At 41.8% G+C, this 24034-nt stretch overlaps 1 protein-coding gene across 1 annotated transcript; it reads right to left on the bottom strand.

The window, feature by feature from the left end:
• Positions 1–870: 870 nt before the first annotated feature.
• On the bottom strand, positions 871–23921 carry carhsp1 (calcium regulated heat stable protein 1). Its single transcript, XM_030735894.1, has 5 exons — positions 23735–23921; positions 4726–4887; positions 3928–4036; positions 3066–3188; positions 871–1528 (listed from the first exon to the last, which is right to left on the bottom strand). The coding sequence occupies exons 2-5, from the start codon at positions 4805–4807 to the stop codon at positions 1366–1368; spliced, it is 477 nt and encodes a 158-aa protein (XP_030591754.1). The 5' UTR covers positions 4808–4887; positions 23735–23921; the 3' UTR covers positions 871–1365.
• Positions 23922–24034: the final 113 nt, after the last annotated feature.

Here is a 24034-nt window from a genome sequence, read left to right as displayed (position 1 = left end):
AACTTGTTTTGCAGCATTTCACAAACCTCCAAACGGTTACATCTGAGCGCTGATGAGACTGTAAGAAGAGCCTGCAGCAGTGATCTAAATCCTGAATCATTTCTGTCTTTACTGGGTAATTTTTCCATATTGGGGTTTAAGCAGTTATTTCAATTAAACCATCTGAACTGTGACAAAGGAGCACAAAAGAAGATGGATAATGATGCCGCGCTTATGAAAAGAGCATGCTGACAAGCCGCAGAGCTCCGTGTCCTTGGATAAGTTAAATAAAAAAATAAAGTGAAACTGTTGTGTAATACAGCATCTCTCCCAGATGTCACAAAGCGTCTGGACAAAAACCACAAAAACCACGAGACGAATCAGGCACCGAACACGCTGTCCCCACACCTGTACCGATCAAAAACACGCCGGCCTGCTACGAGTCCTGATTTTAATGCAACATCTGCAGAGAGCTGAAGCTCTTTTAGAGGAAAGAGAAGAGGAGCAGCTCGGTCAAGAAGAGTTTAACAGCTGAGACGTTGGCACATTAAAAACTATTAAAAAAAAAAACTTTTGACTGAAGTCACTGGACTTTGATGCTAACAAAGGAACATGGTCTGAAGCCTTCTCCAAGTCCACAAAACACATATACTCCCACCTGCCCTCGAGTACAGAGCTGATCCGGTGCTCTGCAACCAGGACAAAAACCGCTCTGTTCGTCCTGAATCTGAGGTTCGACCGATGGACAGGCTCTGCTCCCCGGTACCCTGTAATGATCGAGAGGCTGGGGAGTGTCAGCCCCCTGAATTTGGTCCCCATTCATAAGAAAGAAAGAACATCACTTTCCCATAACTGAAATATAAAAACAAAAATGACCACCACACTAACGTGTACCAGGTAAAAGTGGTTTAATTCACTTGTATAGCCATCCAAACACGATCAAATACAGATTATAGGTGTAGGCAGGCACAAACTGAGTAAACTCTGTGTAGAGAAGTAGGCACACAGTATAGTTGTAAAATAACCCCACAGTGCTGGAGCCACATCAGTACTTCCAGTACCAGCCAGTTCAACTCTTCCAAATGCATCTTTGTGAAGATTTCCAGGAAATAGAAATTGTTGTCCAATTTCAAACTTACTCCCAAATTTTTATTATGGGGGGTGGGGGGTTACAATTCAAAGCAAGAAACCTAATGTGAAGTCTCCCTGGCATAAACACCTCACCCACTGTATTCACAAATCTATTCACACACCACTCAGATCAACAGGCCCCTTCAAACCCTCCTAGTTTTTTTTTGGTTTTTTTTTTCCCCCCCTTCTCTCTACTTCACTTCTACCATCCGCCACAATCTTGTTGACCCCGCCCACCCCGGAGAGGGTCAGGGTTCAGCTGTCGACGGTGTGCCCCGACCAGGTCTCGTGTTTGGTTCCAGGATTGAGATGGGTTATGGTCACCTCCACCGCCTGGACCTTCTCATATTTAGGAGGGATGGAGCACACCTTGTAGCTCACTTCGTCGCCTTCCACCAGCACGTACTCGCCCTCGATGCTGGAGGAGAGAGAGTGAGAGACATGTTGGATTAGCTGTGCGTGAATTCAGATTTGGGTACGTTTAATAGCAGAAGCACCAGTGACACAAGCTCAGCCTGAGCAGCAGAGACCTTTTTGCACGAGGACTTGATAAATGATCACTTCCTGTTGTGAAACGATGAGGGCGTTCCCAGAGAAGGACTGATTTAACAGTGAGAAGGTGCCTTCTTCAGGAACAGCATTATTTTAACACGCCTGCAGGTTTTTCGATAATTCTCAGCTTCTAATGCACGAGAGGCTCGAGCTGTTCCCACGAACTGTCAAGGTGCACATAAATTACCAACAATCATTTCATGTGGTTTAATTTTTCATATCTATGCTCATGACTCATCGCTCATGTAATTATTCACCCAGCAGCACCTAACAGCACGATATATACGCAAATCCTGACACATTACACATTTGGTGGTATTTAAGCTGTGCCAGACATAGTTTAGATATATAATATGTGGTTTTAATATCCATTTATATTAATGTTACATGGGCTTAAAGTGCAGACAGTCAACTTTAATGTGAGTCCTTCAACAAAAATATTGCATTATTGCATGCCTGAACCGTGCTCTTCACACACCCTTCTTTACCATGAAAAGCACTGCACAACCATCCGCCATTGTTGTTGTTATTGGATGTCAAAGCCAGGCTTACCAGCTTGGCAAGAAGTACCAGTGTGCTTCAGAATTTACCAAACTGTTGATTGGGCCACTCCCAGTGTTCCTGCTCACTCTCTTATGGGTTTGCACTGGAAGCTCCTCAGATTGCCAGATATTTTAGCTGATTCATTTATGAAGAATTAATAAAAAAAAATTTCAGCTTTAGTATCAATCATCCAAAAGGAGACCACGTTAAAAAAAAAAAAAAGGCTTTAATTTCTCAAAAGTTTATGTAATAACTTTGTCCAACCCCTGTAATTAAAGCTGAGAATCTGCTCTTCAATCACATCGTCACTGTTTGGTTTAACATCCACTGTGCTTTTTTTTCTTTTTACAGTTTCAACATTTACTGTCATTTTTAAATACAGGATTTCAATATTTTGCAAATCCTTGTGGTTTTTTTTTTTTTTTTTGGTTTATACTTCAAGCGTTTTAGAAATGGTGTCAATTAAGCCTTCTTGCTGAGGATAAGCTATCAGAGCACCTTTATAACCTCAGTTATGTTTGACAAACACGCGTTCTCCAGAGAAACAAGGGGGCAGAGTCACTCAGAGGCTTTTTAAGCTATTTTATTGGGTCCTGTTCAAAAGCAGACAATGAGCTGTTTCTTTTTTTTTTTTTAATATGCATGTAGGTGTTAAGTGTGTGTTCATGTGTGCACTGCTAACATCCATGTGTTTTAAGCCTGTGGGTGAAAACAAAAGGGTCATTAGATATTCTGCTGTCCTCCTACACACACTCTCGCAGCTACTGCCATCGTGCTGCGTTTCCCTTCACTCCAACACAGAGCACTGACAAAGTTTGATACCAGTGATCTCTCTTTCTCACACAGACGCACACGCTTACTCTGAGATGTGGACAAAGATGTCGGCGCCCCCGTCCGATGGTGTGATAAATCCATGGCCTTTGGAGCGGGAAAAATGTTTACACACGCCAGTAAACACGGGACCCTCTGCTGCACGAGCCGTCCTGCACAGAGAGCACATCACACACACAAAGGGATGGACGAAGTGAGCACAGGGCAGCGTGATGAGTTAGCAGAAGCAGATCTCTCTGAGTTTTAGCAACAAATTGGCTGAATTAACTGATTTCTGGCCACCTGAAATATAAATGTTGAAAACATTTAGATATCTTCCTGTAATTTTCTCAGCTGTGTAATCATTAGCGCGCGCCCACTATGAGTTTTAAGCTCAGAGATCAGCCTGTTTCTCACTGATATGCACCGCAGGAGGCGAAATGATCTTCTCCCGACAAAAATTCTTATGCATGAGTTTATAGCTTCAATCTTTAATTAAAGAAGCAGATAATTTAGAAAAACTTTGCTGTTCATTTGGTTTATGCCTATTCAAGCAGTAGTAGAGCTCAACTTGATCCATTTTGTGGTGGGAAATAGCAGCACTGCTTCCAACGACAAAGTTTTCTGCACTGATCAGAAGTTCCCACACATGCGATGGTAGGATTTCATTGTCAGTGGTTTATTTCACTGCTGACACAGAAGGTCTCACTGAACATGCTAATCTGACAGCCTGATTAACAAACTGATCACGATGCAGCGTCCAGCATGAGATTATTTACCAGTAACTAAAGAACGCAACAAGACTGACTATAGTGGAGACATAGCAGCAAATATTACACTCGCTTCAATGACTTGTGAAGTTGTTTCATCTTGTTTAAATCTGTGTGTGTGCGTGCATGTGTGTGTCCTCACGCTGAGCAGGTCCTGTTTCTGCGTGTGGGCAGAGGGCTGGGGATGAGGTAGCCTCTCATGGGGGAAGGCGAGCGGTCTCTGCGTCTGCAGCCTGGAGGCTGCAGTGATTCTGAAGGGAGGGGAGAGAAAAAAAAAACCCCCAGTGTGTTACATTGCAACAAATTTCACACTACAGTATGTTCAGGGGTTAAAGAAAGGAAACTTTCTGTGCCTGTAATACATCTCGCAAAACCAGGAAAAAGAAATTATAATAAATAAACAAGCCTCAGATTCAGAGATGCTGACGCTCATCCACGCTAGTTCACAGCTTTAAACCGCCTCAGTGTGAGTTTGAGGTCATCACTTGATGAAGCTAAAAGGAGCGCATCATCTGCAGCTCTGCTTTACAAAATAAAATGTTTCTGGTTTTCACATACATGTACAGCCACATTGTTGCTATGCAGCAGTCACAAATCCTATGCAAGAATATTTCCCACAGACATAATTATCTATAACTTTAAGAGCTGAGTATGGTACATCACTGTGCTGGTGCTTTGCTACTTTTACTGCATCAGGTATCAACATGAAACACTTTACAGTTGGAAATCAGACCCTTATTACCACACATGCCATGACATTAGACAGGTTACTCTGTACAAATACTTAGGGGTACGTAAGTATTTGTACTAACCTACCCCCTCTAAAGTAAAGTGTTGATTTGATATTCACATTTAGGGATGATGATGGTTTTTGCTCTGAAAGATGATACACAACATGTTGTGCATTTTGTCTAAAAGTAGCTAAAAAGTACATCTTTACCTGGGGAACATGGGGATCTTGGAGAAAGCAGTGGAGGGGTCACAGGTCGCGACCCTTTGATGGCAGCATCCTGAGAGGACATGTTGGAGGAGGCGGAGTCAGAGGGCGGGGAGGGAGGATGGAGGTGACTCAAAAGGGAGCACGGAAGAGTGTGACAAACACCTGGAGAAAGGAACGGAGGGTGAGAAGAGGTTTAGAGCACATCACACAATATACTCACAAAGAACATGTAACTCACTCTATGTATTGCATAAGCGCGCACACATGCACGCACACACACACACACACACACACACACACACACACACACACACACACACACACACGATAGCGTGCCAGTCTGAGCCAGGTTCTTTTTTTAAAATTAAAAAAAAATTTAAAACAGCCTCCACACCCAAAAAGTAAAAAGTACTCAAACGGCACTCAATGATCTCATTACCATGGCAAAGTTTGATGACAGGCCAATGCAACCTGACAGACACGGAGAAGGACAGCAGTGCCCTTATTCACCTCAGCCCAGGACTTACATCAGCTATTACATCACCAACTACAGTATGTCAACCAATTAGTGGAAGGCAGAGAAGAAAGCCTCCACTCTCCTTTCCATTACAGCTGTATTGTTGAAAGAGAAGAAAAGAAACGGTGAGCTTGTGGACTCATCAGTGTTTCAGTAATTCTACAGAACAAGGACGGTGTTTTTACACATCAGTTTTGGACAGTGTGGGGAGAAGCAGGTCAGCTCATTGCCCAAAGTTGCCTCACATTTAACACACACACACACACACACACACACACACACACACACACACACACACACACACACACTCCTTTATTTAGGTGAGGGACCTGACTGGAGAGAGCACACAGGAGGCAGGGCACATGATGCCCACCGGATAATTACCTGCATTGTTCTCACATGGGCACAACTGGACATCACACTGACTGTAGTAGGGAGATGGGAGGTCAAAAGCTGTTTAATGTCTGATTGCACTGGACACTTGCGTTTTTATAACCCTGCCAGGTAAGGTCTAGAAAAGTTAAGAACTTCAGTGCACATATAAATGTGGCTCAGCCTTCCAAAAACAGGGACCAACACAGGTTAGCCCACTTGTTAAAAAGTCCTCAGGACTCAGTGTGTGTAGCGGAAGAACAGAAATTGAGTGCTTCATCTTCTTTTAGCTCATTATTTTGGTTATCTGATGCTAGTCAAGTTACAAAAGGACTTTTAGTAAAGCTCTGATCAAAAAAATAAAATCACTACAGGCACAGAATCAAACAGTAAATTTGATGACACACAGAGTGGAGCAATGAGGCTACGTGAAGGTTAGTGCAGGTTCAACATAACTAATGGGCCAGTAAAACGAAAATATGCTGACAAGTTGACTAACCAGCTGCCGGCCTGTTTTTGGACCAGTGACAGTTTAAACCAGTCGCTTCAAGGATGCTTCTATGAATCCTCGATAGAAGCAGTTTTACTTTTTGGGGTTTGTTTTTTTTGCAGTAAAGATGGAAACGCTCATCGCAAGGCTTCAAAATGACACTTCACAAACCAACGGGCAACGTCATGGTAGCTACATCCTACACTTTTATACATCTATGCTTGGACCGAGCAGTGTATGCGTCACCTTCAGTGATCCTTTCAGCTTTCATCCAGCTCTTTGATACTTGTATCAAGATCAAACACTTTTGAACAAAGTATAACACCATCAGCTACAGATGCATCTTTTTTATAAAGCGATAACGTGTTTACCTGCAAACATACTGCACATTGTACTTTAACGTCCTAAAGCTAGCATAAGCTGTGGCAAAGTGCAGCCTCACCGAGGTGACGATGGGGCTTGAATTTATTTTATGCTGTATGCATTCAGGCAACATTATAAAGGAAAGCCTAAATTTAACTGTGGACTGGCAAAAACAGTAAACCGAGAAAGTTTGCATTACAACAAAATCAGAAGTTCAGCATCTTCCTGTATGTCACATAATGGACAGAAAACAGCACTGATAAGGAAGCAGTTTGGCACAATGATAAAACAGATGCAGGCTGTATGCCTGTTCAGCTCTGTGGAATCTGGTTTCTGTATCAGATCAGGATGAATGATAGCTACTGAAAGGTTGGAAAACAACCACTGATATCTCTCTGTAACAACTGTGTGCAGAGAAACCAGAAAAACCAAACAAAGCACAGGGCGGTTTGCTGCTAATGAACTACAGCACGAAGCTTCCTAATCCTGACAAGCGCTCTGTGAGCACTGAGGTCTCTTATCTCTGATAATTTGACGAGTAGATGTATATTTATCAAGCAAGGTTTGCTCAGCTCCACGCTCTGGCAGCAGTTTTATAAACACTTTACAGTTTTGCAGCACAGCGCAGAGCGAGCACGGCGTCTGATCCGCATTAACTCAATAGACACGAGGTTAATGTAATCACAGCCTCTCAGGACAGCACGCAGCCATCAACACACACATCAGGCTTCTGTTTACACTCTGACCAAGGCACCCCCCTCCCCAAAGAAACTGCAAATCTGTATAGAAAAACATAAAAATCCTTTACAGCATGGAGAGAACATAACTGCCCGAGAACAGCAGCGGGGAAGAACAGAGGAGAGCATCCTTCGAAGGAGAGGAGAGGGACGGGAAAAAAAAGTGGCAGATAAGAGATAATACCCCGAGGAAGGTTGATGATAAGGTCGAGTCCAGATTTAGCTTGTGAAGTCTTACTACTTATGAATGCTGTTGTTAAAGGGCCAAGATCATATTTTTTGCACGTTTCACCAAACACTACAAATCACGCTGTTGCTAATTTCCCGAGATCAAAGATGCTGCGCAGTCCCCTGGTTTTAAAACCCATCAGCTAAAACAAAAAAAACAAAAAGGTGACTTTTCACATCAGAGCAAAGTTGGAAACTGTCGAGAGCAACCGAGAGGTCGACCGGGTCCAAAAATCACACATTACTCACTATACATACTTAAACAATAGCCACTCTATTATCATCTCCCCCACCCTCTCTCACACACACACACACACACTAGATAAAGCCTATGTCCAGTGGAATTTTCCATGATAGTTCTCTGAATACCACACCACACAGAGACCCTGCTGACAAAGCAAATACCAGCAACACACACACCCCCACCCACACACACACACACGGATCATGCAGACATCATCTGTCAGGCCAAAGCACACACATAGCTAATTTTGGTGTGATAAACAGTGTCCGTGTGATGAGGTTGTTGTACTGTATGACACTGGTTTAGAGTTTCAGTGGTACATCCTCCTCAAGACCACATCTAATCATCTAGAGCTGCACCTACAGAGAGACCTCAGAGTTGGTGATTTTCTGCTGCACAGGATTGTCCTGCGTACATTAGTTACAGTACATTTTAATTCGTTACACGGTATTTGGAGGAACTGGTAGGATGAACAGTGACAAAGCCCTATGTCTATGAAAGCCCTGGATTCATCGGACCTAAATGGATTTGTTTGGGAAATAATCGTGAGGCGCTGGCACCAGAATAACTGTTTAGTCATTCAGTCTTTGGCGAACAGTTGAATCTAAGTCTCCACCTCTCGTCCCACTGACATGCTGACTCTAGATGAGGCATAAATACCAGTGAAACAGACCAACACAGACACAGGAGCACAGAATGAGGTGGAGAGACTGATGGATGTGAAACTCTGCTTTAAAAGCCTCTATGAAAACATCCGGCACCCATAAGCACATCGAGTACAATCAATCCGCCTTTTAGCCAATCAAGATACCAGAGCAGGAAATGGAACGGAAGAAAATGAAATGTTACCATCAACTGAAAATTAACAAAAATAATAAAATAAAATACACAACAAGTAATACACAACAGGCTATCTGCAAACCTGAGGCCAAACCAGCACAGATGGCAATACTGAACAGGACTGATGTAAATAAAGGGTTGGAAAAGTTGGATAAAAGTGTGAGAAAGTAAAAATTTGAATTTTGTTTTTCCATCTCTTTTTAACCCCGTGCCTGGTCTTTTTCCTTTACCCACTGCTTTGTCTCCCTCAGAGGTACACTCAGTTCCTTGTTCACATCGGGGGGGAAAAAGTAAAGACGAAATGTCATTGAGGACAAGATGACACACAGCAAAGTAAGGAAAGAGAGCTGACACAAACTTAGCAGGAACTTTGTAGAAACAGTCCCAGGGTGGAGAACTGTTACTGTGGGTAGCAACCTTCTCCAGGTACCTGAACACAGGACAGTCACTTCTTTGTTTCTCAACTCCACATTGAAGCATTTTATCGTTAGCTTTGCCTAAAAGCTGCACTTGGCAATAAAAAGCTGTTTAAAGGAATAATTTAGCTTTCTTGCTAAGAGTTATGTTGCAAGACTGATGCCATACTGTGGGCATGTACCAGAAACAAGAGAACAGGAATGCAGCTTGACCCACATTCAATGTTGCTTTTCTAAAGTAAGGGATAAGAAAGAATCCTGACAAAACAAATCCAAACCAAATTTATTTATGAAGCACATTTAAAAATAACAGAGTTAACCAAAGTGCTGTACATATGGAAAATAAAATAAAATAAATACACCAAACACAAACACACACACACATCTAAAATATATCTAAAAAAAAAAATCACAGGATTATAAAACAATATAACAGCTCAGAAAGAGAGCTCTCACTCTGATTTGAAGGCCAAAGAATAAAAATAAGTTTTAAGTCGCACTTTAAAAACATGGAGAGTAGAAGCTGACCTAACAAAGGGACAACTCGTTCCATAGTTTAGGGGCTATGGCTGAGAAAGCTCTGTCCCCCCTGCTCTTAAGCCTAGTTTTAGGAACACTGAGAAGTAGCTGGTCTGCAGATCTTGGTGACCTAGAAGAAACATAAGGTGTTAGGAGTTCGGTGAAGTATGATGGGGCCAGCCCATTTAGAGATTTAAAACAATAAGATCTTAAAATCAATCCTAAAATGCACAGGAAGCCAGTGAAGGGAGGCCAGCACAGGGGAGATATGCTCAGTTTTAGGAGTTCTAGTAAGAAGGCGAGCGGCTGCATTCTGGACCAGCTGAAGGCGTGAGAGAGAGGACTGGTTTATACCAATGTACAGGGAATTACAGTAGTAAGGTCTAGTAGAAATAAAAGCTGTATAACTCTTTCAAAATTATTAAAAGATAAGAAGGGCTTGACCTTAGAAAGAAGCCTCAGTTGGTAAAAGCCTGATCTCACCACAGTTTATCTGTTTCTCCATCTTTAGATCAGTCTATTATCACACCAAGGTTATTTACCACGGGCCTCACATAAGGATCAAGTGGGCCCAGGTCCAATTTTGCAGTACTGCTTGAACTACTGGGTCTAAGAATCATGACCTCAGTCTTGCTTTTGTTAAAATGTAAAACATTTAAAGCCATCCAGGCTTTAATGTCATTAAGACATTCAATTAATATTTTCAGAGAACTGCCATCGTTTCCTCTCAGGGGCAGATAGATTTGAGATTCGTCAGGGTAGAAGTGGAAGGAGATACCATCTTTTCTCAAAACTGATCCTAGGGGAAGTAGATATAAAGAAAAAAGGATCGGCCCCAAAACAGAACCCTGTGGAACTCCACATAAAAGGGGGGCAGATGAAGAAGTTGAGCCTCCAAAACTGACTCTAAAACTTCTCTCAGACAGGTATGACTTAAACCACTTCAGAGCTATGCCTTTTACCAATCAAAGCTGGTCTTACTATTAAATTGATACTGTACTACACAAAAATGCCACCAGAGGACACTCGCAGAGCTCAGTGAGCTGTTAAACATGGCGACTCTCCAGTAATTTGTAACTAGTCAACTATGTGGGAGCATTTCTGGTTTAGTCCTGTTGTTAAAGGTGAGACAGCAAAAACAAAGCTTTGTGAATGATTGGCCTCTGGAAAGTTTGCCGTCACCACCAACACGTCATGTCTGTTCTACCGCAGCAAGACATATTTATCAAATCCTCCAGGAAGACTCTGCACATGAATGTAGTGTTGTCTCTGGCTTCTAATGCATATGCCCAACATGCAGGAAAACTGTTCCTGCTAAAGGTGGAAACAATACAATAAGGTATTTGGACCCATTTGGCAAAACAAACAAACAAAAAAAAAACAACAAAAAACACACTGTCAAGTACAACCATTCTACAATAGAGGAGATGCAGCTCAAGGTGCGAGACTCAAATGTAAACAAATGGCTCCAAGCATCGCTAGCGACACTCCGTATGACACAAAGAGCAAACAGTGGATGAGATTAGTGATGCGGTTACATGGTAGAAAAACAGGGCTGTAAGCAGCTGTTTAAAAAGACTGACCCAAGATACAACATTTAGATAAAACATTTTTCCACCTGATCTAACAACACTGTGGAGCTGCTGCTGCTGAGTTGCAAGGTTAAGTTATTGTTAAAGTGTTCAGCAGTTAATTTAAACTTTTACTTAAAATCTAAGACTAGCTGGGTTACTTTGGTGCTTACATTTGACTGATGCTGTGTCGCCACTAGTGCACAATAATACTGCTGCCTCGCTGGTTTGATCCTTCCCACTTTTCATCCATTATCAGCACAGGGACAGGGGACCGGTACTGTTAGGTAACCAGTGTTATACAGTGATAACAGGACTAATTAGTTTAAAAAAAAAAATTATTTCTGGTGCCAGCGGGGGTAGCAATATTGAATCCTTCAGTCAGCTAATGCCTCCTGTATCCCTAGCTACAATGACTTAACAGCTCAGCTTTTTTCTCCTCTCTAAACAAAAACACTTATTTATTGTCCACCCTGGTGAAGGAATAAAAGTATGAACAAAATCTCTTCCAAGCTGCTAAAGTGCTCCTTTAAATTTACTGCTTCTGAATCAGGGATTCATACTCCTCCATCTGACATCCTCATTTTGGCCATTTTCAAAAGACCTGCTGCATTAAAATAGAGGCTCACATTCAAATGATGGGATACAAATAATTTGAGATTTATTTGAGCCATCAATAATGACTTAGTGTTTGACACATAATCTCTGAAAGCAGTGGCAAAAGGCCAAAGAACCTGGCTTCAAATTGTGGCGATCTGTTCTACCCCAGCATTGGTCCCACTGAGTTAAAATGATTCCTAGCTGACATCAACCACTGTCACATGTTCACATCTGCACTGCGACATTTCATTACTACGCCTAAGAGGACCTTGAGCCTTTGCAGCTGATGGAGGCCGAGCCGAGCCATTGTTGCATCTCCATCCTTAAGCAGTCGAGATGAATAAAGTAGACGTGTGTGTGTGTGTGTGGGTGTGTGTGTGTGTGTGTGTGTGTGTGTGTGTGTGTGTGCGTGCGTGCGTGCAAATGCCTCCGGGCCTCTCATTGAAGACCTCTATGCATGGACACAAAGGATGACAGAAGCTGCTTTAGAAACAGTAAGAGCCTGTGCTGAAGGCTCACATCAACCTTAAGGGGAGTATATGAAGGCACTGTGGGTGGGTGTGTTTGCAGCACTGTGTATGCGTGTGAGGCCAAAAGTGTCTTGTGTGTGTGACAGCAAAAGATGGTCCCGATCCCTCACTTTGACGATGACTCACCCCCGCCACGTGCGTCAATGGATGACTGTGACCGTCAGCAGAGTCCTGCTCCACACCTGGTTACAGGAGGAGCATCCAGAGACCTGAGCCCAGCTCTTTTTGAATTTGTGTAAACCCAGGAATCTGCTGTATGTCAATCCCCTGTGTTCCCATCTCTCAGAGCCCATAGTGACCACGCATGTGCCTAACAATACAGAAACACACCTGAAGCAATAAACGCATCTGAAAATGTCAATCAGACTGGTTCTGGATTTCTGTTACATATCTGCTCTAAAGTTATTACTCAATAAAGAACTCAGACTGCAACTAGAAACCAAAAAGCTTCCAGCACCAAAATCCCTCATCTTTTTCCTCCAGATATATCAGATATATTTATATGCAAAGAGACTAGCTCAGCACCAAAATACAAACTTATGCTCCCAATCAGCATAATTATACTATGAACAGAAATATTATAGCACAACACACGTTCCCACTAAAATTGCAGCAGTTTTAATTTTATTATGAGGGATTTTCTTGATTTAACAGCATTATAACATCCTTGGTGCACAATGAAAATGTAGCAATTACACCAACCTAAAAATGAGATTTTTTGCTCATCAGTAAACCATTTTAATATTAAATAAAAAAAATGGGATTTAGGTACTCGTCTCTCATGTATATTGATGAGGACTGTTAGACAGAAATCAACAGCGGCGGCTCGTTTGAACCAGCGATTCATTCATGTGGTTTCTTCTAGTCGAGAGCAGGTGAGGAGTCACGACGCCGCTTTTGATTCAAGTATTTTCTTTAAACTCCTCTTTCGTTGTTAATCTTTGAGCTCATAAATTCAGCTCCTTAACTTTAAGTGAAGCAAAAAAATAAATTAATTAATGTTGGGGCACACAAAGAAACGAGCCGCTCAGTACACAAGGACGCACCTCTTCAGCTTTTGTTTATATTTTGGGCCCAACATGGAATGACAGTGGCGTTATAGCCCATGAACCAACACGTTTTCTGCTGCTGGACAAAAACCAGGGGTTTACCTGAAGTATTTTGGGACACACCAAAGAGGTCCTAGACTTTCACCAAAGGAAAAATGACCAGGACTGTGATTAAAAACTACTAATTTGGGTTCATCATAGTTAAAAGATAGCCCGTGGAGTTTTTGAGCAATAGTCCTGCTGCACAGAAATCCTTTTACAAGCAGGTATTCATTGTGTTTGTACTGTACACATGTCTGCAAACTCAGATTATACTTCTGCTTATTTACATGAAAACTCCACTGGGTACCTAAACAGCTTTCCTACCTTTTTCTTTAGACTGCTTCTCTCATTCCCACGTCCTAACAGCTCTACCCTCTCCTCTGGGTCTCATAGCTGCAGTTTGAGCACCATTTCCCAGACACAGCAGGAAAAAGGAAGCAGCCTGTGCGATCAGCGGACAGAGGAAATGCTTTCACTGCTGTGTGCGATTTGAATTTTTCCAGTCTTCAGTAAAAGCCCATAAAGGTGGCTAACTTTCTATTTTTATAGAATGATTTGATAAAGTTTTTATCTGAAGAAAGAAATTTAAAAAAGACCTTTACAGAGAAATGTGGTGTTGAGGATTGACCCTTAAACCCGGGTAAGAAACCCGGGAACTTTTAACACCCTGCGTAAATATTTTTCTTCCTCATTAAGGACTCAGCTTCCTGGCATTCCTTGTGTCTATCTTAAAAGCATGAATCACCTGGAAAATGTTGACATTAGGCTGCACAGACTGCCGGAGAAATGGAAAGAGGTGCCAAGATTTCCATAAGGTGATAGATGCCTTAAGGAATGAGAGGCCAACATTTTATTATTATTTGTTTGTGCCTGACCTGGGTAACTGACCTGGGTAAACTAAGTTAATTGAAACATGTTATATATTACTTTGAAAATACAAAAAAAAAAAAAAAAAAAAAAAGTCCACCTAATGCCAACACTGAAATTAGAAGACATCAGGCCAATTATCTGATATGCACCACAGCATGGCTCACTGATGAAACGTACTGCACTGGAACCCAGTTCAGACTGATTGCAACATACAGTAATGCCTCTCATCAGTTTATTGGAGATTATTTTGCTTTCCTATTAGTTAACTTGTGTAAAAGGTACATTTTGTAAATGCATTTATTAATATACACAAGCTGAGATAGTTGTGATTCTGAGGATTTAAATATATGGCTGGAATTTGCTTTTTATAGGACTTGGTGTATATAAATAAATGACCCACAGATTGAACGGTTACTGATGGAGGCAAACAAAAGGATACCATATACTGCTGGATTAATACGACCTATAAAAAAGTACCACTCAGAGTGAGCTAACTGGTAAATGTATAACTGAATCCCTTTTACAAATCGTGGATGTTCCTCTATCACGACACTAAATCAAAGTAAATAACCAACAATGAAAGTTAAAGTTATATAAGTTTCGTGTATTTAGTGTTACACTGATTATGTTTCAGATATTAGTTGCATTTTTCTCACTGAGCCCTGTCCCCTTCAAACTGGCTAGAAGAGTAGCAACTCCACATGTTTACTGTTAATTTAGGACCAACTGCTGTTTGAGAAAAGTGGGTAAGTATCGCTCTGCTCTCGGGCTGAATGAATGTCCTTCTCCACACTGACAGGCATCTGCAAACGTTTCTGAGTGAAGGTCTTGGAGGGCTCTTTAGATTTTGGCATGATGAAACCCCATACTTCAGTGGCAAAGAGAGCAAGAGACCCTAAACGCCTATCTGCTTAATAAGACACCTTTACCTGAAACTCCCAAAGGTGGTTTGAGTCATCAGCACCTAATTTTGAACACCTGATTAAGAAGTGGAGTATATTTTTCCATGAAATGTTTGTTCAAGTACGTTTGTCAGCCTTAATGTGCAAAGATGGTCGACTTTCCTCATTTACTTCTGCTTGTGAAATTCAAGAAAAGGTTATTATGAGACTCACTTCAGCAAATCCTTTAAATATGAGAAGTTTGGGGTTCTCAGTGTTCGCTATCATCAGCTCCTGGATGGATACAGAGCCATTATAGAGCTCTGTGCTCAATACACAAAATGAACAATGAGCAATTAAAATAATTATGCCTACAATAAGAGCACAGAGACTGAAAATTGCATCTCCTGGCCCGCTTACAAGGCTCTCTCATCAATCGCTAAATTACACAGCAGTTAATAACAATGTTGAAATGAACTTTGCAGTGAACCCATTTTCTACCACAATCATTCATTTTACATCATTCAGTGCCATTTACCAGAGGATCCAGCAAGGAAGCCGACATCTATGTGGTAGATGCGCGACACGGAGATAATTCCTGATGATCATTTGTGCAGATAAAATTACTTGTCACAACATCTACATTTATCCAGGAAGGCACTTCCAGCAAACACACATTGTCTAGAAGAGCAATGATCAAATGTAGCACTGGTTTCACCTTCTTCTTGAGATTTTAGAGACCATGTGGGTTTTGTTTTGTTGTCTTTGTTAAAGTTAAAGCTAAAATGTGCAAAAAAAAAAAAAAAAAAAAAAAAAAAATGGAAGTATGGACTCTGCTGCTTCTGCTGAAATTTTTAAGGTTTAACAGGCAAAATATAACAGGTGTCCACTGCTACACTGCAAACTGAGCTTCTGATTGTGTTTTAGCACTTTTTTTAAAGCTGCCTTCATGTGGGGAGGTTTGGTTGTTTGGTCTGGAGCCGGATCGTGTGAGAAAGACGAGGAAAACAAAAGAGTGAGGGGAGTTTGTGGGGGTCACTGAGTAATGCAGCTTCCTCTGAATGAAGCCTGCAGTTATTGCTGCTGACAGTTTGGACATGAGCCACATTTTCATTTGTCACCTTGTGTGATTAATGAAGTCCTGACCTAGACCCATACTGGCATATCCAGTGTGAAACTTTAAAGCATGTCAGTTAATATGGATACAATGTGTGTATTTATTAGGTGTGTTTTTTGTTTAGAAGCCTTATTGTACATATACAAAAAGGATAAATACAATAAAAACAGACTTTTGTAAAACTTCACTTGCTGCAGACAGCAAACAAAATACACCAAACCAAATCAAACAGTGCAACCTGATCCTGTGCATCCTGACTTGTGCCTGCGGTACCATCACTCAGCTCAACTGTGCAACACACATATCTGTTTACAGCTTCCTGCAGGATGCATTTTCCTTGTCAAGGGAATTTTTGGGGGGCCGCCTTTACTCAAACGCCACAGACATTTTTGTTTATCATATGGTCAGAAACAGCAGGGAAACACATAGATTTCTATCAAATATTGTAACACAGACTCGTTGCCACTAGTCTCAAACGACTGATTGTATTTACTGGTGTAGTCACACCCAATGGCCCCTTCTTAGCCAGGAAAATCTCTGCTATGTAACATGATCTCTCTAAACAAACAATAAATGTAAGTGCTATATGAAAGGCGCCCATCTGCATAAATATTCCATTATTGACCTAAATTGTCATTTGGTTTTGTATACGTTTCTGTATATGTAAATGTTTGATAGCTGGGATAGGCTCCAGCCCCCCCACAACCCTGAACAGGATAAGCAGAATAGAATGGATGGATGGATGTTTGTGTAATTAAGTCGTTAAAATAAGAACCTTATCAGTCTGAAAGTAATGCGTAAAATTTGTGACATTGTCGTGTGCAAGATCATAACTGGTAGTGTTAATAAAAATAAATAAATGTAAATCAGCTGCCTATTTAATGACTGTCCTGTGGGTGGACTGCAGCTGGCAGCTGCAGCCTCTGTAGCGCCACACCGACCAGTTCTCTACCTGCTAAGCAGGTTCTAGTTGAGCGGCGCTCCAGCTCACAGTCAGAGCACAAGAAAGACTTCAGTCAACAGCTGCAGTTCAGTGACGCTAGTCTGTCCAAATGTTGGGTAAGAGGCTCTGTGGAGGCACAGAGGACCACCACAACACTGGATGGTCAGTCTGCAGGTAGGTTAACAGGGGAAGGGAAGGGCTGGGGCTAGCTGGTTAGCTGTGACTGAAATTTCCAAACAAAGACCAAAACACATCGTCACTGAATCTGTGTGTCAAAACAGCTTTTTGGCTAGGTGTGCATTGATGTGCCATTACACTTCACACCAATGTCCCATTTCCAGGTGGGTAAAAAGCTTGTCTTTGCTCCCAGTGGCTCCATTGCCTCACTTCCTGAAGCAACTTGCAGAATAATGGGAAAAGGAGAGAATAGTTGTTGAGGTCAGTTCCAGGCTACATAATCCACAGTCTCACCTTTAAAGTGGACAATGCCAAAAAAAAAAAAAAACAAAACAAAAAAACATATATATAGATATTTAAAAAAAATATCAAAGGTTAGGTATTGTTGCCCACACACAAGGTGCTGTCTGCACCTTGTTCCAATCACTCATGGCATTTTGTTGTCCCACACATAGACTGTGTGTATATAAAGATTTATACTGAGTGGGTTGGGTCAGTGATCTGAAACATAGTCCAGAGGGGTTTACTATGAAGCCAGATTAATGGGTTAGTGAGCTATGTTGAGCTTAAAGTCAGAGTTTTTTGTGTCATGAAAGGGGCTGTTTTTACCTACAGTAATTTATGCTGAGCATATAACTGTGTTGGGAGCAGGTTATGTTCAGAGTTTTAGTTTAAAGTTGGTGTGTTTTCATCGAATCTGTTATTCACAGCATGTTTTAACTTCAATACAGATTCTCTGCTAGGAGAAAACATTTTACAAGTGCAAGTTGTTAAGCCGTAGCTTAATAAACCACTGAATGAAGCGCCATATTGTCATGGGAATGTACAAAATAAATGTTATACAGTAGAAATTGCCGAAGTCGGATTCAAACGGCCCCTGGAATTTTATCCGACTAAGTCAGATAAAATCCGATTCTTCAAAATATCAGAGTTTGGGGAATTTCGCTGCAATTGCTTTCTGCTTCATCCCTGGATTTGCTTCCGCAAATTTTATAAATCTCATATTTTCAATCACCATTTTATCATCATCATGGAGTAAGCGGGACTCATATTGATCATTTTGTGCGTAAGAAGAATCGCATGACCCGCAACACACCCATTTTTATGTGAATGTGCACAGAGCCTGAAGCAGAAAGCCCTGCTTAAGAGATAAAGTTGATAACCACTGCTGGGATACCCATTATCTCCAACAGGGGTTTTAGGCTGTGTCAAGCCAGCTAATGCAAAGAAAGCCTGGCTGTTGTGAAACATGTTTGTATTATAGCCCTCAGCAGCCATCACGGCTCTGTGGTATCACCGATCACTGGCAGTGTTGTCGTCTGTGTTGTTATCAGTTTTTAGAACGAGCATGCTGGGATGGAGGAGTCACTCACTGCAGACCAAATCCAGCTACAAAACAAAAGGAACCTGAACATCACAGCCAGGGAATAAGAGGAGGAGGAGGACCCATCAGGGTACCGTTCTCCACCCTCTAAAATACCCAATGTGGGACCCAAACAGAGAGACGTTTGATTTAGCTTTACCTTAACTATGTAGCATAAGTGGACAGATACAAGCTAAACAGATAAAACAGTATTAAATCATAACTTTGATGGCTCTAAATGTTCTTTAGCGTTAACCTACAGTTCAAATATATCATCTAGTTTGTTGTTTGCTGTGTGCCCAGTGGCACAATTAATAATAATAAAATAAATTTTAGAGTCGAGGCAGACGAGTATCACTGCAAATGCACAGTCACATTATGCTCTAATTTGAAAACCAGCAGTCAGAAGTCAAAAATATATCCTCCCTCTGCTTTCTCTCATTTGACAACGTCAGTACTGCCACTGCACGCACACACACACACAGACACGCAAATTTCAAAGCATGCAGCAGCCCGGGCATGAAGTTGTGTGCATGCACTCAGACACATCTGTGTTGCAGGTGTCTGCATTATCTGCAGAGTCAGATTCCACTGATTATGAATCCCATTAATGCTGATATTAAGTTAAAGCATCATTGTGGAAATTAGATAAAAATGGCCTTGACTGGCTCGGTATTGCCATCGCCTTGACTACCATCGAGCGTTTGGCACAACGCTAATGTGGCTCCAGATGACATCCAACCTGCAGCAGTCAGTGCTGGTGACAGCACTTGGCAGGCATCATGTGACAGGTGATGGTGACCCAGGGTGTTTCTGTTTAACTCAAAGGGGAATTTCCACATGTAAAGTGAGTTGGAAAAAATAAAAACTGATTCACCAGCTGCTAGCAAACACTGCTACATGCAGTATTTGTATAAACGAGTATGCTAAAGTAAGATCTGCATTGTTGAAGTTATAGTCAGATTATCAGCAGCTCCAAACGTGACAGCTTGTAGTGTGAAAATGTATCAAACATATTGACGTGACTACGTTTCAGTTTGTTGTTATCAGGTAACTCATTCAGGGTTATTATACACACGCAGGTGTGAGATTCTCTGATAATTGGCATCTGTTTAATTAAAAAAATTCAGTGTCTGAGGTAGTGTTCTATCAAAGGCTGGAAAGCACACCTAATCTATTACTACGACTTCACTTTGCTCAACCTGGACCACAGTTTGTGCTGTTTTACAGAAATACAGATCTACTCTTTTCCACGCTGACAGTAAAAGACAAACGCTTCTGTTTGTTTATGTTAACACACACTACTATGATAAAACTCATACTGTAGTTATCAGCTAGTTTCTTACAAAAATAATACGGATGAGAATTACTATGAAAAATCCAGAGAAACCCAACAACACTGTCTACTGGAGACATTCGATTTTGTTGGTCAAGAATGCAAATATCTTATGGGGTTTTCTGGGAGCACCTGTGCAAAAGGAAAGATCATAAAAGTCTGTGCGAGTCCTCTATTGTCTCAGAGACCGTCCTCTGACTGCACAACCAGCCCAGCTGCTGGGACAAAGTGGAAACACCTTATCAGGGTGCAGCATTAAACTAAACATCAGCGACAACTTGTCTGCCTAAAAAAGTAGGGAAAAAAATCTGATTACTGACCAACTTTATGTATGACTTTTGTCTCTTATGTGTATGGAAACATAATGGATTTTCAGTCATGATTGCTAACTTGGCTCACGCTAACCTAGAAAGAGTCTCAGAAAAAAAAACAGTTAAAAAACAGCATGTGTTTACACGCAAATCTCAAAAAAGATCAATTCACCAGTTTTCCAAAGTGCTTCCTTCTTGGCAACACACAAAGTTTCCCAAAGTATCACTGAGTGGCAAGTGGCATGCATGCATGCATACAAGAGCCATTCCAGTCATCTTTCCCTATTCTAAATGGAATTTGCCCCCAAGGTAAACAACAGGAAACGTATCTGCACACAACAGGCTCACATGCACTTGACTTGTGCATAAGCACAGACCACAAAACACGACTCGCTCCCTTTGATCCCGTTTTCTCATCCAGTTTTATCTCCCAGCTTCTCTCTATGCTTTCATTTACCCATGATAACTTTTTACTGCACTCTGCTGCACAAACACACAACGCACAATGGTTGCATAACTGAAGCTGTTGCATTTACACATGAATCATCAGTCCGGTGATCATTTACTAAACCAACAGGAAAATAATTGGTAATCACTTTGATTGTTGTTTTTGTGTAAGTTTGGTTTAGTTTGAGATTTTGAAGAATTGCCTCAAAGCCGGTTGGCTTAGCTTAGCTTAGCATAAAAACTGGAAGTGGGTGGAAACAACTGGCCCTGTCCAAAAGGTGAGAGATCCCTAACCCAAAGACAAAGATTGTAATGAGAAAAAAAAGATATTACAGTAAAGTTTGGTTTTCCAAATACTTTGGTCCCTCCTCACTTACACCTCTCTCTCTCTCTCATGGTCATCTGTGATTTATTGCCTACAGCCATGTTACAAGGGAGGTTATTATAGCAGATCATATTGCACAACAACATGCAAAGCCTTCCAAATAAGCTCTAACTCCTGCATTCACCACCATAAAAAAAAAAACAAACCCTGGTGAGCTTTTAAAGTGGCCTTATAGCACAGTTATTGTTTGAGGGTAGCTTCTACAATCTGTACTGCCAACATTCATTGTTCTCAGTTTGCCTGAATACATTTCTTTTTTTGTTGCATTTTTGGCCACAGCGGCTTTTATTATAAGTGGAGGGAGACAGGAAATGGGGGGAAAGATATGGAGGAAGACACGCGGGCAACTCGAACCCACACCGCAACGCAGCATGTGTATGTGGTTACCGGCTTCATCACTGAGCCAACCCGGGTGCCCCCTGAATACATTTGTTACCCCCACTTTAGCCTCAGTTCAGTCCTTCAGCACTCAGTTGGCAAGACTGGTGTTGTGTTCAAACTAATTACAGGCAGGTTTTCAGCTTAAGAAAATTAAATTAAGGGATATCAGTGATTATACTGAAGAGTACTCCCACTCCTCTAACAACGCTGGGCGCGGGGGGTGAAATACTAAAAATAAAAGCACAAATAAAAGCAGGACCCAAGATGCTGTCTTTCATCCCCAGTCAGAGGCTGGTGCCTACAATACTGACAACCAAACCACTGACAGTTCTGTCTGTGATTATTACGCCTCAAGCAAAGATGACAAGCTAGCCACGTGAGTCTGGCAGCCATGCTGTTTCATTTCCAAACTTGCACTCTTCAAATCCAACCAGTGCTGACTCGGATGATGTCGCCAGAGGTCTAGCCAGCGGCTGATCGCCCGGCACTGTGCCATGCTGGGAATTTCACCAGTTTGCCCTTGTAACTGTTAGTGCTATTAGCACTAGCGAGCCTTCATCTGATACCCAAGGAGAAGGAGGACAAAAGAAGTGGCCGGCCTAAACAAAGAAAACAAACAAAACTCCCTGCATCTCTCATGTCCTGTGTCAGGGCATTGAACAGCCCTGACACAGGACATGAGAGATGCATGTGGTGATTCAGCTGATCCATCTACTGAAATGGTCTCAGTCAAGAAGCCATTCTTAAGGAAGGGAAACAGGGAGAAAAAGCCGAGCTACGCCACATTACAGTGAAAAGCAACAGGTGTGATGAGGGATGAATCCAAATCTGAAATTTTTGGTTCAAAGAGGCTGACAGAGGAGGTCAGGAGAGAGGTACAACAGCGAGTGTCTGCAGCCATCTGTAAACACGGTGAAGGTTCAGTCATGGTTTGGAGCGGCATTTCAGCCAGTGGTGTTTGAGATCCTGTCAAAACTGATGAAATTATGAACGCAGAAAAGTATGGTCAGATTTTGATCTACCCTCAAAAAAAAAGGATAAATCCCGAGTGTTTTGGGTTCGGTGTGGGACTGAGGCTGATCACAAACAGGCCCATTATTCCCAGAAATATATTCTACTCTTTGTTTTTACTGGTCAAGGATATCTATCATAGTTTTGGCACAAACTGATAAATCATCATGTCAGGGGAAGTGACAGAGGATGAAATGTAATAATAAAATGTTATTTATTATAAATAATAATAATAAAATAAAATGATTGCTGATAATTTCTAATTCCACTTTAGCTGATATCTAAAATAATATCATATGTACATTTGAGAGGTGATTCATTAAAAGACAAAGAATAGAATAAAGCAGTGAACAATAAAAGAGACCCAGGACATGAAGGCATGCTGAAAAACAAAAACCTGCACCATACAGCTGAAACTGAATATAAAGTGCAACATTGGAGTTAAGCTAAATGTAAACATGCAGTGACACACACACAGCTCAACCTTAAACAGCCAGCCACATCCTCACTGAAACTGTGATGATAGCCAATCACTACCCTTCCTTAGAAATCAGGGACTTTTCCCCTCACACACAACCAATGAAACTCAATGGTGTGCCCTGCTCACCACATCTACATCAGGTCTGAATCAGAGCTCAAAAACACAGGCTCACCCTCCTCCTTTTCTATCCTCTGTGGGTAATGCACGAACACACACTCACACACAAACATGCACTTGTTCAATAATGAGCTGCTGACAGATACTGGCAACATCATGCGGCTCTTAAGCGCCCACAGAAGCTCATCTTCCAGGACTTCATTAGCTCAGAATGGGGGCGCTGTGCTGAGAGAAAGCCTTTTCAAGTCTCTGAATGAAAGCTTCTGTCTTTCATAAACACACACACACACACACACACACACACACACACACACACACACACACACACACACACACACACACACACAATTAGCTCAGGCTGGTATCTCCTTGGCTGCTTTTGAGCCCCAACCCCCCAAGGAAATGAACGCCAGCCCGCGCCAGGAAAACACGATCACTGATGGGAAGCAAAGACTGTGGAAATCAGTGAACTTCAACGCCACTCATAACTTCGAAACACATAATAACGTTAAAAAAAATACTTGATATCTACACAGTAGCTTTGTCCATTAAGCTTGTGCATACAAAGCAAATTATTTACCGGATATATCTGAACTAAAAGTTGGCAGCCACCTACTGGCAAACCTAGCTAGCTGTTGCAGAATTTAGCCGCCTGTGTTTGAACCCCTCACCTGGTTATCCCCAACTTCAGCACTGGCAGCTGTTCTTCAGGTGGAGAAGGTCCAGAAAGCTGAAATTTCCCCTCTAAGTACAGTTCAAGGACGTGCTACAGGTTTGTTCCTCCGCTGCTGTAGAGAGTGTGGTGGGGATGGGTCCACAGCCTCCGGGAGTCCAGCAGAGTAAACTTGCTCTTTCACTCTCTCGCTTTTTTTTTTCTCTTTTTTCTCAATGGGCGTGACAAAGCTGTAGTGACGTCAGCTGTTACCGTAATGGGCGGTACAGCGGGATGTCAGAAACAAGCAATGTGCCGT

Source organism: Archocentrus centrarchus, chromosome 8, assembly GCF_007364275.1.
Source record: "Archocentrus centrarchus isolate MPI-CPG fArcCen1 chromosome 8, fArcCen1, whole genome shotgun sequence".
Classification (NCBI taxonomy): Eukaryota; Metazoa; Chordata; class Actinopteri; order Cichliformes; family Cichlidae; genus Archocentrus; species Archocentrus centrarchus.
The sequence above is the reverse complement of the archived record's forward strand: the minus strand, read 5'-3'. Positions and strand labels throughout refer to the sequence as shown.

Excerpts from the sequence above, each read along its gene's own strand:
- carhsp1 (XM_030735894.1), bottom strand. The coding sequence starts at position 4,807 with ATGTCCTCTCAGGATGCTGCCATCAAAGGGTCGCGACCTGTGACCCCT. Across the intron at positions 4,037-4,725 it reads AAGATCCCCATGTTCCCCAG|AATCACTGCAGCCTCCAGGC; the intron begins GTAAAGATGTAC and ends CCCTCCCTTCAG. Across the intron at positions 3,189-3,927 it reads AGAAACAGGACCTGCTCAGC|GACGGCTCGTGCAGCAGAGG; the intron begins GTGAGGACACAC and ends CTCTCTGTGCAG.